The following is a 15084-nucleotide window of genomic DNA, read 5'->3' on the forward strand; positions in this document are numbered from 1 at the left end:
TATCTTTTGGGAGGGGCAGAAAACAGTTTTCAACCAGCGATTGAGTTGTGAGACTCTGCTGTAGAGCTCATCACTCCCCCTAACTGGGAGGGGGCCAGATACAATAACTCAATGCCGACACATCTTTCTAGCTGATTTACACGCTGAAGCTATGTTGCTCTTGGTGATCTCTGACTGTTTCATCCTAACATCGTTGGTGCCGACGTGGATAACAATATCTCTATACTCTCTACACTCGCCAGTTTTAGCTTTAGCCAGCACCATCTTCAGATTGGCCTTAACGTCGGTAGCCCTGCCCCCTGGTAAACAGTGTATGATCGCTGGATGATTCGTTTGAAGTCTATCTAATACTGCGGGTAATGGAGTCGCCAATGACTAGAGTTTTCAATTTGTCAGAGCTAATGTTGGGAAGCTTCGGCGTCTCAAACCCCGTAACAGGAGGAGTAGAGACAAGAGAAGGCTCGGCCTCTGACTCTGACTCGCTGCTTAATGGGGAAAACCGGTTGATAGTTTCTGTCGGCTGAATGAGCGACACCGGTTGAGCATTCCTACAGCATTTCCTTCCAGAAACCGTGAGAAAGTTGTCTGGCTGCGGGGAAAATCAATGATGGTCCCAATCAAATGCCTGCCTGCACTTATCTCCACAGCAAATATTCCTCTGCAGAGGGCCTGATACACAAGAGGCCTTAAAGCTCAGAACTAATTTAATTAAAAATGCCCAAAGCAAAGTGGCCAGGGGCTCAGTGAAAGGATCAGTCTCCTTGTCTTCAAAATAACTTTACACAAAGAAATGGGCCTTTACAGCAACTGGTGGGACACAACCCATTAGATAAGTTAGCATTCCATTTGAAAGTCAAATACTAGAAGTAAAGCGCTCTGCAAATTAAAGTTCAAGGCAAAGTGGCGCAGCTCTCTAAAACTGGTCAGGGTAGACAATTTAGGTTGTGGATCCCAAAATGAATTGGGTTCATTCTGGCTTTGCTCATGAACGCTCTGCCCGTGGCCAGTGGAAAAAACAAGGAGGTCTTCACCTTGAAATGTCAGAGGGTCAGCTGCGTTTAGGAGGGACAGAATTCCCCTTGCCGCCTTCCTCAAGACGACACGGAGTAGATGTCAGAGTGCAGTGCGCTGATCAGGATTCACAGAGAGCCCAGTCTGGCAGTTAGGGCTTTCCCGCTATTCAGCACCACGACACCTGGAAACCCAGGTTACGTCCAGCTATCCATATCGGCTGTTATAGAGGCCAGGACACAATCCAGTGTTTTTATGATGGGGTGGAGTTTACCTTTAGGCAAGGTTTCTTGAGAGCAGTGCTTGAGATTTACGTTGCTTTTAAGTAGTACTCTAAGAAAGGTTTGTTAGGGATACAGCTAGAAGTGCACCACTTGTGCTGCGTGCTGATTGTCAGTGAAATTTGATGAGTGGTAATAGTTAAATTATTCAGACTTAAGGTGCAAGAAGATGTTGATTGGGTTCCTCTCTGATGCCAGTGGAAACAGCTGTTCAATCAGAAACGATGAACCTTGCACCTAGTGAGGATTTGCCTCACTTTAAATCTGAGCTCCTTGTAATCTTTACACGGCTCCTCGTATGTTTTCTTCATCTGTTGGCTCTTCCCCCCTCTCTTTTCTCCCCTAGCAAGCCTACTGTGTTTGGTGTGCGTTCAGGGTTTTTTGTGTGCAGAATTTAGAGAAGAGGGGTAATTTCTGTGATAAAGTTAGTGGGGGAGCTTCCGAAGGCAAACACTGGGTAGAGTATCTCATTGTTACACTGGGCTAGCGAGATAACTGAGCCTAGGGAGGGGAGAGAGAGTTGGATGGAGAGAGAGAGAACCCAGGAGAGGTACTCTGATGCCCCTCTCCCCTCCCCTCAGACTGCCTCTTCATCTGTGAGTGCTGATGGCTGCTCGCCCCTGCAGCACAAACAGCATCGGATGTGTGCAGAGGTCAAAGAGCACTGCAGTCTTTTGTTAATCCATTACTTAAGTGGTGCGCATTGCATTCTGAAAACATGCAGCTGTTTTGAATCTGAAGACACATGTCACGTGTATCTTTGAATTATCTGATTCCTTTTTCTCTGAATAGTAAATGGGTGAAGAGGATTTTGTTTTGTGGTACATGTTTTGGGTATTTCTGATGTAGTCTTCTTATATAGTCCTTCACTGATGTAGCCTAGTATTGTTGGTTGCACTGGGTCGCAGTTGTTCCAGGATTGGTTTTATTTGTTTATGATAATTAAGTTGATGTTATCCAGCCCTGGGGCTTTTTGGTAAATATTTAATATATTTATTTATTCCAAAAATGTTATTTAAATTGAGGTCTGTATCAAGAGCAGTACACCGTCATTTATTTTAAAGTAATTGTCCAGTGTTTCCAGATTTCTATGAAATATGATGTATTCTTAATTACAATATGAGTGAAATCGTTTTCTTTCCAAAAAAGTGTAATTAAGTGTGTTACAATACAGCTTTTCTGTGTTGGAATGGTGTGGTCATGTGACACACTCTATTCAAGCCACTTCGATATAAAGTGATTTCGTAGCAGATTTGGTGAGCATTTTCACTGACCCTAACCTTAACCCTTTTCCTAACCGTAACCTAACCGTCTCCTAATCGGCTATGTTAAGTCTCCTAACCTGCTTTGAAAAAGTCATTTCGGTATCAAAGTGGCATGAAAAGAGTGTTTCCAGTGTGGGTGTTCACCAACAACAGCTGACTGGTCATATCATCCTCCTTAGGAGGATGACATCATCCTCCATGAGGTAATAGCAAGCATTTTTGAAACAGTCTGTTTGAGATACAAAGTTTATGTAGGGTTTTTTAAAGTGTTTTTTTCCTCCAATTTATGCTTTGGCCACAAATACGAGTATACGTACGAGTTAACGTATTATTAAAGTTAATTATATTATTAAAATTTATATTTTCACTGGACAGTAACTTTAACAAACTATTGACCTGAGGCGTCTTTAGTCTTTTTTTTTACTGCTTAGTGACTGAAAAAGGGGGGGGGGGATCATAATGTTCTAGATGATTTTGTATAACCTTTTTGAAACGATGAACAATTTATTCTAGACATTGAACTACTTGCAACATCATTCTTAACGGTGGATAAGGTTTAGGTGAAATCAGTAATGGGACACATGCTGTGTACATGAGGGCTCTCATGGAGTTTAGTTTCCATACAGTTTAGGTGGTGTCTGAACAGTATGGAATCAAAGCAGGATGTTGCCAGACCTCTCTACCAATCATCACTGTCCGGCAGCACTAATCCTCCTCTTTATCTCAGGGGGATTAAAGTATAAAATCAGTAGCATATAATATGATGGTAACAGTTATAATTATGTATTAATTTCTATAAGCATATGAGACCTAATATATCTGTTGTCTCTCTAGGAATAGACCTAGAGGTAGGCCTAATTAGGAATTAGATGCTGTGTGTCTGTGAGGACTGTGTGTCTGTGAGGGTTGGTTACATGTGATGTTGTCCTTTAATGCTACTGTTAGCATAGAGCAGTCCTTTTAGGTTCCCACTGGCTGGCCATTCATCTGGCCTGTCAAAGGCCTCACTTTCAGTATCATCTTTCACTGACTGATCTTCCCAAACTTTGCTGCTCCATGAGAGGGAAATTAATCAATGATCTCAAACTAAATGGATCAAGCTTCCCCTCCTCCTCCACATGGCCTCATAACCAGCTATGGGCATAATTACTCTGTGTTCAAATATAAAGAGTTTTACAGCAAGCGTATGAGGAATTTTATTTCAGTTAAAGTATTAGCAGTAGTCATTAGGTGGGCCACTAAAAGTTTGTGTGCATGGCACACATTTGACTGATTGACCTCTGCTCATGTGCGTAGAGGAGCTAATTAATAAGATGGGCCTAGCAGAGATTTCCTCTGCTCTCTGATCTCCTCAGGGTTTAATGTGCTCCAGCCAGGATGAGCTGACAGGTACATGTAACATGCTGGTTTGTTTAGGTTAGTTAGGGCCTCGGGATATGCGATGTCTGGTGCTTGTATAACACCTAATTTGAGGGAGAACTGGAGCTTATGCATTTTCAAAGAGAAGGTCGAGAGACAGGGCATGGAGAAAAACAACAGCTGATTTCAATAGTGGACTAACCTACATCTAAGGGCAAAGGGTCTTCCTGTGACTGTCTTGATTAGACGGCAATGCATCAACACACAAACTCTGTCTAGGCTGTAAGGAGAGGAGGTCAGGGAGAGAATTTGTCTTGGAAGGGTAAGGTTGGATGGATTGTGGGGCTCTTCAGATCTTGCTGTCAACAGCCCATATGAGTATTCTTGGCAAATGTGCTAATGTACAGAATTTAGTTTGATTTGAATAGGATAGAGCTTTCTCGTTGGGGCATGGCAGCTCCTTGGCAAGTAGTTTCATGGACAAGTATATGAATAAAGAATAAAGAATAAAGATAGGCAGTAGTGATCATTTCGGTATAACTGTGCACATAGAATTTCCTATTTTATATATTTTTTTAAAGCTCTCTCTTCTTCTCCCCAATTTCATGGTATCCAATTGGTAGTAGTTACAGTCTTGTCTCATCGCTGCAACTCCCGTACGGACTCGGGAGAGGCAAAGGTTGAGAGCCATGCGTCCTCCGAAACACAACCCAACCTAGCCACACTGCTTCTTGACACAACGCACATCCAACCTGGAAGCCAGCCGCACCACTGTGTCGGAGGAAACACCGTACACCTGGCCACACTGTGCCACCTGGGAGGCCGCAATTTTCCTATTTTCAATGAAATTTCTAAGAATGAGGTTCAGCTTCACAGCACAACAGTCTCACTATCAGGCAGATACTTTTATTTACAAAACCATTTTGGGTTTACTGCCTTTTTATTTGGGCATTTTTATTGTTCAGAAATGTGGTGGGTACTCTCTTCGTTCGCTGGACTTTATCCTGCTAACTGTTCCAAATGTCCGAACTGAATTTGGTGAAAGGGCTTTTATGTACTCTGCGCCATCGTCTTGGAACGCCTTACAAAATACTTTTAAACTGGAAAAACTTGTTCCGTTTGGTATTTTTAAATCACTGATGAATGATCTTGAGACTGATTCCCTGACCTGTCAATGGTTTTAATTAGCTGTTTTTGATTTTGTTATACTCTTATGAATTCTATGGTTTTTACTAGATTACTTGTATTTTTTCATGTTGTTTGTCTGTAATTGTTGTAATGACTTGGTGCCTACAGTGGGGCAAAATAGTATTTAGTCAGCCACCAATTGTGCAAGTTCTCCCACTTAAAAAGATGAGAGAGGCCTGTAATTTTCATCATAGGTACACTTCAACTATGACAGACAGAATGAGAAAAAAAATTCCAGAAAATCACATTGTAGGATTTTGAATGAATTTATTTGCAAATACTTATTTTCCACCATAATTTACAAATAAATTCATTAAAAATCCTACAATATGATATTATGGATTTTTTTCTCTCATTTTGTCTGTCATAGTTGAAGTGTACCTATGATGAAAATTACAGGCCTCTCTCATCTTTTTAAGTGGGAGAACTTGCACAATTGGTGGCTGACTAAATACTTTTTTGCCTTACTGTATCTTGGCCAGGATGCTCTTGAAAAAGAGATTTTAAATCTCAATGAGCCCTTCCTGGTTAAATAAAGGTTAAATAAATAAAATAATGGCTGCATTACTAGTAATCATCTCTTCGCAAACATGTACTGTACATTAGAGAATGTGTCTACTCTTGTAGTACACAATGTCTCACCATTCCTTGTTCTGTAGGTATCTCCCCCTTTACAAATCAGCCAACATCTATTGTGGTGACAGAAGGATCAGTCGCCCGTTTCACCTGCAAAGTCACTGCAAGCCCTCCTCCCATCATCACCTGGGAGTTCAATCGGGTCATGTTACCCCTGGCAACTAAAAGGTATGTATTCTCATTATTTCATTATCATGCCATGTCATTAACTTTATCTGTAGATGGCATTTGAGAGTATTGTAAAGTCTATTACGATTTTAAACTGTACATGTCAGAGTGATAGAAATATCAGAGCTGTGTGCTCATCCACCATTATATATGATGTCAGTTGCATTGATTGTCTTTGTGTTCTTGTCTGTCCCAGAATCACAGTCTTGCCCAGTGGCGTTTTGCAGATCCACGGGGTGGAAAAAGGGGATGCTGGGAACTATCGTTGTGTGGCGACCAACATCGCCAACCGTCGCCGGAGTACAGAGGCAACCCTCACTGTCACTCCAGGTGGGAGATAGTGGAGGATTAGCACTTTTTTCAGATTTAAACATAATATATTTACAAGCATTGCATCAAACATTACAAGCCCACTAAAAGCCAAGTTATATTTATGTTGAGTAGTGAAGTGGGCACCCTGGTCAAATCCTGTCTCCCCTCCACAGCTCCAAGCCCCAAACTGCCTCAGAGGCCTCGTATCATCGCCGGGCCCCAGAATGCCACTGTGTCCCTGCACCAAAGTGCCATCCTGGAATGCATGGCTACAGGGAACCCACGACCCCTCATCTCCTGGAGCCGAGCCGACAGCAAGTCCATCGATGTTTTCAACACCAAGGTGCTGGGCAATGGCAACCTCATCATCTCTGATGTTAAACCCCAACACGGAGGAGTGTACATGTGCAGAGCCACTACCCCTGGCACACGCAACTATACCATCGCCACAGCTAACATCACTGTGCTAGGTAAACACATGTTGTTGTCTATGTAGAGTGTCAGTTGTTATTACAGACATGATTGTTGGTGTTTGTTACATCTATGACGTTTCCCTTATTCAGCGCCTCCGTCCTTGGTGGAGTGGCCGGAGAGCCTGACCCGTCCGCGCGCGGGCACGGCCCGCTTTGTGTGCCAGGCTGAGGGGGTTCCCCTGCCCCACATCACTTGGCTGAAGAACGGAGAGAAGGTCCACTCCAACGGACGCATCAAGATGTACAACAGGTCTGAGCTCTAACACCAGATTGTAATATAGCTAATAACTCTCTGCTCCTGTTTGTCTCCCTCTCAATTGTTTATTTATATGATCATCCCATTGTTTTATAAATCCCTGCCTCCTAAACACCAACCATATTGTATGTTCTGCTGTATGTTAATTGAAACAGAATCCCTAATTCCTTTACCCCACAGGTAAGTTGTCTTTGTTGATTGGAAACTCAGTCCCAATTAAAAATTAATCAGCCCTTCCCTACAAAAGAAAGGAAGCTGAATAATTTACAAATGTGCTAATGGCATTTCAGTGGATTTCCCACTAATTTGCATCCTCTGCTAATACCACTGCCTTGGCTTGTTAACGGTTTCTGATTTGAAAGAGAATGATAGAGCTGGTAAGCGACTGGTTAAGTATTGGTAGGGGAAACTGAAGGAGGGACAGAAGTCTAATATGGCCATGTGTGTTTTGTCCCACAGTAAACTGGTGATCAACCAGATCATCCCTGAGGATGATGCCATCTACCAGTGCCAGGTAGAGAATGAGCAGGGCTCTGTGCTGTCCATGGCCCGGCTCATAGTGGTGATGTCAGAGGACCGGCCCAGCGCGCCCAGGAACATCCGGGCTGACACTGTATCCAGCTCTGCCATCTTGCTGGCCTGGGAGAGACCACTGTACAACTCAGACAAAGTGATCGCCTACTCTGTGCACTACATGAAGGCTGAAGGTGAGATATGATGGCCATTTCAGGGGAGCCTCTTCTATGTCTTGTACCTTTTCAAGCAGAAACTCTTCTTGATGTTGGCAGGAAATAGTTAATGTCGTATGTATTAGGGCATTCCATATGAATGGCCTTGGTAGCCCCAGGAGTTAACAGTTAACACTGTTTAGAGTCCTGAATGCTCCGCTTCCTCCTTGCCCCCAGAACGGAATGTGGGAGATTGACCATCTGTTGTTAATAGTTCGTTGCTAGGCAGAGGTCAAGGAAAAGAATGACTACTGCACCTAAGAAAGAACAGCAGCTTGCTCTGTACAAACAGGACTGGCCTTCCATAGGCGATCTCAAGCCCTGTGCATGGGTTTTAAAGGTGCAGGAACACCCTACACTAGATGAGATGCAGGATAGACAGGAAACGATCACAAGAATACAAGGGCTGCACTGTTGTCACTAGTCACCCCAGTCATTGACTGCTGGATCTTTAGCTTTCCTGGGAACCTGTATTGTTGATGAAGAGGCACCAAAAGTCACATTCAAACAATGTAACAGTTCAGCACAAATGTTATCCAGTTCATTCAGGCACGGTTGTTCATCGCCGGCTATGGAATACCATTGTATAGGCCAAATGTACGAATTCCATGCAGAAAAAGAAACACCTGCTAGGCTATGTAAGGATAAGGACGTTAACGGAAGTAAGTTAGAAAATCTGCCCCTTTCTCCTTAAATAACTGGCGTCTGTAAAGGATTTGGTGCACTTGATTAAGATTATGTGAAACATTCTGTCCGGTCTCAGAGAATTGCTGGCCGTTGAGATTGACAGGAGTAGTAGCACCAATGCATTCTGCACCTGAGGTCTCAGACACAGAGCCTTGGCACTAAATGGAGGTTCTAATGAAAAGAGGAACTAATTAGTCTGTGTGTTGGAGTGTGCTAATCCAACAGAGGAGATTCTGTCAAGGCACTGGGACAGCATGAGCTGGACTGGGAGGGAGGCTTTGTGTGTCTTTTCAGGGAGGTTTCCTGGGCCTTTCAGGCCCCTGGACAAGGCCTTTTCTGTTTACTCTCAAGGATCTTGTTTACCAGGTCAGAAATCAGGCTGGACGATTCAATACGTCCTGGCTACAAGTGAGTCTTTTGTGGGACCTTCCTAATCTGTGCTAATTAAACTGCGATTAGGCTCAGCCAGCAATGTGGGAAAATGTAATGCTGGAATTTGGCTTGAGCAATGTTGATGAAATTGTCTATAAAAGGGGAAGGAACCCGTTTGATTGAGTTGACACTTTTTGTATATTGTCCATACTGAATGGACCAGAAGCCCACTGTTAGAGGCAGATGTACAGCGTAACTTTGTAAGAATCAGACAGCTCAGACAAGGAGGTTCCTAAAGCCAAAGTGATTATGTTCTAATTGCTCTGTATACTGAGAGAAATCATTGAATGATGATTATGGAAAGTTATCAAAAGTTGTCTTTGTACTCAGAATGTATGCAAATCTTCATAGACCCTTTTATGATTAGGTCCCCCTTTAGTGCCCTAAAGAGTTTGCATTGAAGGATCAGATCCCCTCTGAACTCCTTGCCTGTACATGCAGCTTACAGCTCTGTGGGTGGTAATTGATTAATTGATTAAATGTGTGTCCTTTTCTTCCCTAAAACCAGGCTTGAACAACGAGGAATATCAGGTTGTCATTGGCAATGACACAACCCGGTACATTATTGATGACCTGGAGTCAGTGCGGAACTACACCTTCTACATCGTGGCCTACATGCCCATGGGAGCCAGCCGCATGTCAGACCATGTGTTCCAGCACACCCTGGAGGATGGTGAGGCCTCGTCGTTAGCTCCCACATGCACAAACATACAGTCCACCCTGACCTTTATCGGGCTGTAACCCAGGGAAACAGAGGTAATGTGCAGCCATAACTGTCACCCCAGGATGAATAAAAACACCCCCAGATGAATAGTAATGAGAATGTTTCATATTGATCCTGTAGTCATTGTGTAAGGTCTTCTATCACTCTAATGGAGGACTCAGAGGATGTTTTCCAGTTTGTTTAAACTGTAATGAATAGGCTGTAGAGAGTGTGCAGTACTGTAGGTCCTGTAATGAATCTAGTGGGGCTAACCCCAGGCTGTCTAATTGAGGTCGTCTCTAAGAGGTGCGCCAGAGGAATAGCGGAGTCTAATAAGGAAGGATTAGATGGTGGACCACTCGGCTAGTTAAACATTAGTCAGGCTGATATTTAGAGATCAGGAATGACCCTCTCTACTATAATCTAACTCCCCACAAGGGCCCTTCACAGTTCACACCACCCCATTAAATGTTTCTGCACTGTGCAACCGTGACCACCACTTATGATCAAGGATAATTACATTTCTTTCATATTCCACAGAAAATAACTGGCCTATTGTCCTTGACTAAGGGAATATCTGTCACATGATTGCATACCAGTCTAAATCAGGTCCCATCTATTTATTGTGTACACTTGCAGACTTACTGAATTGATTTTCCAGTATGACTGAGTGTGACGTACAGTGAGCTGATTTGTATCTCTGGGTTTGTTCATTATAGTCTCAGTAGCTAGCTGTTACTTTAGCAATCGCAGCTCTTCCTTTGGTCCCCACCAAAACATGATACAAAACGACCATAAATATAGACAGAAACACAGTAATGAACAAGTTGGTGACTGTATAAGCCTCAACATGACCACTCTGTCTCCCTCTCCACAGTGCCCCTGCGTGCCCCAGAGCTCAGCCTCACCAGCCGCAGCCCCACAGACATCCAGGTGTCCTGGCAGCCCCTTGCAGCCAAGATAAGCCGCGGCCGGGTGTCGGCCTACCGCTTGTCCTATCGGACCAGCGCTGACCAGACCGTCACCCAGCTGGAGCTTCTTGGGGAGAAGACCCAGTATCTCCTGGAGGGCCTGCAGCCCGACACCATCTACCTCCTCCGCATCGCTGCAGCCACTAGCGTGGGCTGGGGGGAACAGTCAGCCTGGACCTCCCACCGCACCCCTAAGGCATCCAGCGCCAAAGGTACTTACACATGCTCCTCAGTAGTAGCGATGAGTTATTGGCTGCTCCCTGATGGTCCGATGCTCCAGGCATTCAGGCATGCACATTATATATATTTTTTAAGTTAAACATGTGCTCTGTGTGTCCCAGTCTTATGACTAGGTTGCCGCGTGCACATATGATGCTTGTACAGATGATTACAACTGTATGACTTCTAATCAATTAAAGTCAAAAGACAAATGTAAGCCATAACATGAACCAGAATTTCAACCTTAGATTTGTAAAGCTACCACATCACAGAAATAAACATGTAAGGCCTTACTTCCTGCCTTACTTCCTGCACGGACTTATCATGCACACTAAAACCATCATGCCTTGCAGGCGCACAGTGAGAGCACACTTCTCTCTACACATAGTCAATATAGGAGCAAAGAGGCTGGTTTATCTCTGAACCTTTCTTCTTCCCAGTCCTCTGCTGAATGTGTGAGAGAGAGCCATGAGAAGAGCTTGCTCTAATAATCTTGTTAAGGCATTGCGTTTGTTACTTCATGACCTTTGGCCCTCTCTGTCAGTAACATCGGAATGGCTTCAGTCATGGGTCATAAAAGAGAGGCCTCTGGGTGGGAGGAAGAATAGTTCTGTTTAGAGCTCCATCTGAGCCTCAGGGGTGGGGGAGGGGACTACTGCCCTCTCTCGCTCTGTCCTTTTGGAAACAAACAGGATCTTTTCTAGAATTCTGCCAGGATCATGTTGGCTGAATAGGCATTCTGTCAGTAGAACTAAGGACCTGGCTCATCTCTGCTATTGTGTGTTTGTGCCTGGCTGTGTATCTGTGTGTCAGGCTGGGGCATGGTATGGATGTACCTCTGGTTGGGGGCTGCAGGCTGGGAGCCAGTTATTTCCATCGGGTAAAGCCAGTGAGCAGCTGGGTGGAGATCATTCCTGTTTTCAAGGAACAAGACAAGCTACAGAGTCAACTTGCTCCCAGCCTACCACCCTGCATCTCTAACAATTCAATACGTTTTGGTGACTTTGCCCCTATTTATCCAGCAAATTATTTCTGGGAAATGTAAATAAGCATGTTTCTGCCATATTAAATGGTTTACTCTTAATCATTTGGGTATCCCAAACAAACGTGTGCCTGAACAAGTCCTTAATTTGTTTAGGACTAGCTAACCTTTCATAATAAATAGTTATGGACTGTCAATAGTAGCAAGGCTCTGAATGGTATCTGAATATGAAGCAAATTGACCTTTATGAACACATTGGTGTTGGCCATTGGGCTTAAGGTAAAGAAGATCGGGAAGCAGGGGTTGGGTGGGTTTCATATTCTCCCTTGACTTGGTACTATTTCAGATGAGCTGGTTAAAATAAAGACATCTGAATAAAAATTAATAGTCATGCAGGTTGAACTCTGTATATAAAGAGTACACAAAAAGAGAGATTCTGTTTGAACCTTACATCCTCAGAACTGTCCTCAATAAATCAAATTGTATGGGTCACATACACATATTTAGCTGATGTTATTGCAGGTGTAGTGAAATGCTTGTGATAAGAAATAACACACACACACAAAAATACTGCAAAGTTGCTTAGTAGCTAGAAGAAGAGCTGCCATCTCTTCACAAAACAATTACATTAAATACATACTCAGATGTGTACTGTGACTCTAACCACAGGTCTCTCTTTATGTCTCCCCAAAGGGACTCTAATCACAGATCTATCTCTCTTCGTGTCTGCCCACAGTGATTCTAACCACAGATCTCTCTCTCTTCATGTCTCCTCAAAGTGACTCTAACCACAGGTCTATCTCTCTTCGTGTCTCCCCACAGTGACTATAACCAAAGATCTATCTCTCTTTGTGTCTCCTCACAGTGCCTCTGGCCCCTGAGCTACAATTGGAGCCTCTGAACTGCACCACCATCATAGTGCGCTGGCAGCTGGCACCAGGAAATTCTGTCAGCATCCAGGGCTACAGGCTGTTCTACCACGAGGAGAGCCAGGCTGAGAGTTCCCCCATCCAGCTGCGTGTCCAGGACAACAGGCACACCATTGGAGGCCTAGGTGAGTAGACTCCACATAGTACACCCGCCCTATGATCTCATTGTTGATGATGACATTTGTCTTGATTTTGGATTTCAATTGCAAGATTAAGAATATGTTCTAGTCAATAGCATGGTTACACAATGAAAGTCCTCCTTAAATTGGATTTGGATCAAGGATGCTCTTAAAAAACATTTTATGTGTCCTCACCAGGCATGTTTAAGGTCTTTTTAGGATCAGAAAAGCCCATTAGTTTGGCAAGGACAGAGTATTTTCATGTGAGTTGTGGGGGCTCATGTCCAGAGGTCCAGAAAGAAGCCAACCCCCCATGACCTTACGGCCCTGGCCTGGTTTCCAATGTATGTCCCCCCAACAGATTTAGAAATAGCTGCTAGCTGGGACTGAGGAAGGGGTGTTGGGGACATATGCTGGTTCTCTGGCCTCTGGGTCAAATTCATTTTGCCAAGTTGGAGAGTGTGGAAGGAAAGGGAGTCCCACACTACTGCAGTGGACAACTGACCATCTGTGGCCAGAGGAGGTCGGCCAGGTGGCCAGCAGCTGAATTTTGAATCAGGAAGCTCTGGTACTAGACCAGGATTAGAACGCATAAGGGGGGGGGTAAATACAGTATGTGTCCCCTTTTACCTTTTTGTTTTCTTGCTACAGTATGTGTTTTGTTTTGTCATGGAGGGGTCTTACTGTGAAGGGGGCGATAAATATGACTGCTGAAACTTCCCCCATTTTGGCACCAGATGTTGTTTAGAATGACACAAGTAGGTTTTAAAGTGAGTAGGTTTTAAAGTGCCGTACTTTATGAAATATTTGTTGTTTTGAATGGATAATTATTTTCAATAGAGAGTATTTTTATGAAGCTTGATGTAAAACCTATTGGAGAAATAGAACACATGAAGTCTGGCTTTTTGTGTATATTCTCCTTTTCCTCATGAACCACATTTTCCTCCTGTAATAATGAACATAGTGGACAAACAAGTTGTAGTAATGTGACATAGATAGATATCACCAAAACACACTTACTATGCCTTGGTTTTTCATTAGTTTCTCATTGAAACAGTTTAAATGTGCTTGTTTGATAGAATAGCTGGCAGAGGTGTATTCCAGGGCTGTCTTTAGAGGAGAGGGAAGCTGTTATTGTGGAGCAGATTTATGGTGTGTTTTATGACTGCGGTGAGCAGAGCATTTGGAGGAGAATTCACATCAAAGGCTTTCATTGTGTTAGGCTTTAAGGGCCACAAAAGAGACTTAATTGACCGAGAGTCAACCAAATTCAGCCCCTCACCACTGGTAGCTGAGCTTTTCTGTAAATACATATCCATGGAATGTGACTTGTTGTATGACATGTTGAAGAGAAGTATGCATCTCATTTATCTTCCCTAAGGTTTCCCCCATCAAGGAAGAGACTTCCTGTTGGAGAGGAGACACAGCAGTTTAATTTGTCACGTATTACTGTCAGTGTCAGATAGGTTTTAGGTACGATTTCAGTGCCTGCCCATGGCACCACATTTTTACAACGTTGATTTCAGTAAGTGGTGTGTTAAACAGAGAGACAGCTTCAGATAAAAATACTGACTTGACTCAGTTTTTCCTTCGGATATATGCTTTGGTCAGTTTGGTGTGACCTTGATAATAAACCAATACGAGAAGTGTAACATTAAGTCATTTTTTATTTTTGTGGAGGTGACCCACATTTCCAGGGTATTTTAATTAAAACAAGGTGTTCTTATCAATTTGGGTCTACTTTAATGCCCATGTTTGCCCATAATTGAGTAGTCCCTGTCTCGATTTGACCTTCCAAGGACAGAACAGCAGTGGAAAGGGCATTTCCCTATTGATTTTCTTCAATGTTGTTTGAGTGACAAACCATGACTTATGTCCTTTAATAAACTATACATATTGTGCCCGGTAGGACATTGTTTTCTTACCGACTTTTAATCAGTCTACTTACTATTGAATTGATGAAGTGTTTTTCCATTAGAAAACACTCTGGATTCGTCTAATAACAAGGTTATTTACCCTCCATGGCATATCTGAAGTAGAGAGCAAAATGGAGCTTCAATTAAAATGTTAATTGGATTTTATCCAGGATAAAGGATTACGCTGTAATGTCTCTGATAGTAATGCAATTAACAGAGGATTTAACTTTAACTCTTTACTTCACCCAAGGACACTTGTGACTTGTGACAGTCACACGGGTTTGGAAACCACAACCACACACAGACTAGAGAATGTGTTCGATCAGTCTGGGATTATGAACAACACCAATCTCACTGAGTGACTTGATAAGTATTTCAGATCCCTGGGACCTAAATTCACTTAGCTTTGATGTGGTAAAGACAACAAGCCAACCGTTACTGTATTATTG

General features: G+C 43.3%; 1 protein-coding gene across 1 annotated transcript in view; it reads left to right on the forward strand.

Moving 5' to 3' along the window:
• LOC118393883 (protogenin A-like) overlaps positions 1–15084 on the forward strand; it is a 41625-nt gene that overhangs the window by 17801 nt on the left and 8740 nt on the right. The window contains exons 3-10 of the mRNA XM_035787043.2: positions 5764–5908; positions 6105–6238; positions 6394–6690; positions 6784–6943; positions 7409–7656; positions 9305–9469; positions 10377–10682; positions 12537–12725. Coding sequence (XP_035642936.1) covers positions 5764–5908; positions 6105–6238; positions 6394–6690; positions 6784–6943; positions 7409–7656; positions 9305–9469; positions 10377–10682; positions 12537–12725 — 1644 coding nt within the window. The remainder of the gene's footprint in view (positions 1–5763; positions 5909–6104; positions 6239–6393; positions 6691–6783; positions 6944–7408; positions 7657–9304; positions 9470–10376; positions 10683–12536; positions 12726–15084) is intronic.

This window comes from Oncorhynchus keta, chromosome 14 (assembly GCF_023373465.1).
Source record: "Oncorhynchus keta strain PuntledgeMale-10-30-2019 chromosome 14, Oket_V2, whole genome shotgun sequence".
Taxonomy (NCBI): Eukaryota; Metazoa; Chordata; class Actinopteri; order Salmoniformes; family Salmonidae; genus Oncorhynchus; species Oncorhynchus keta.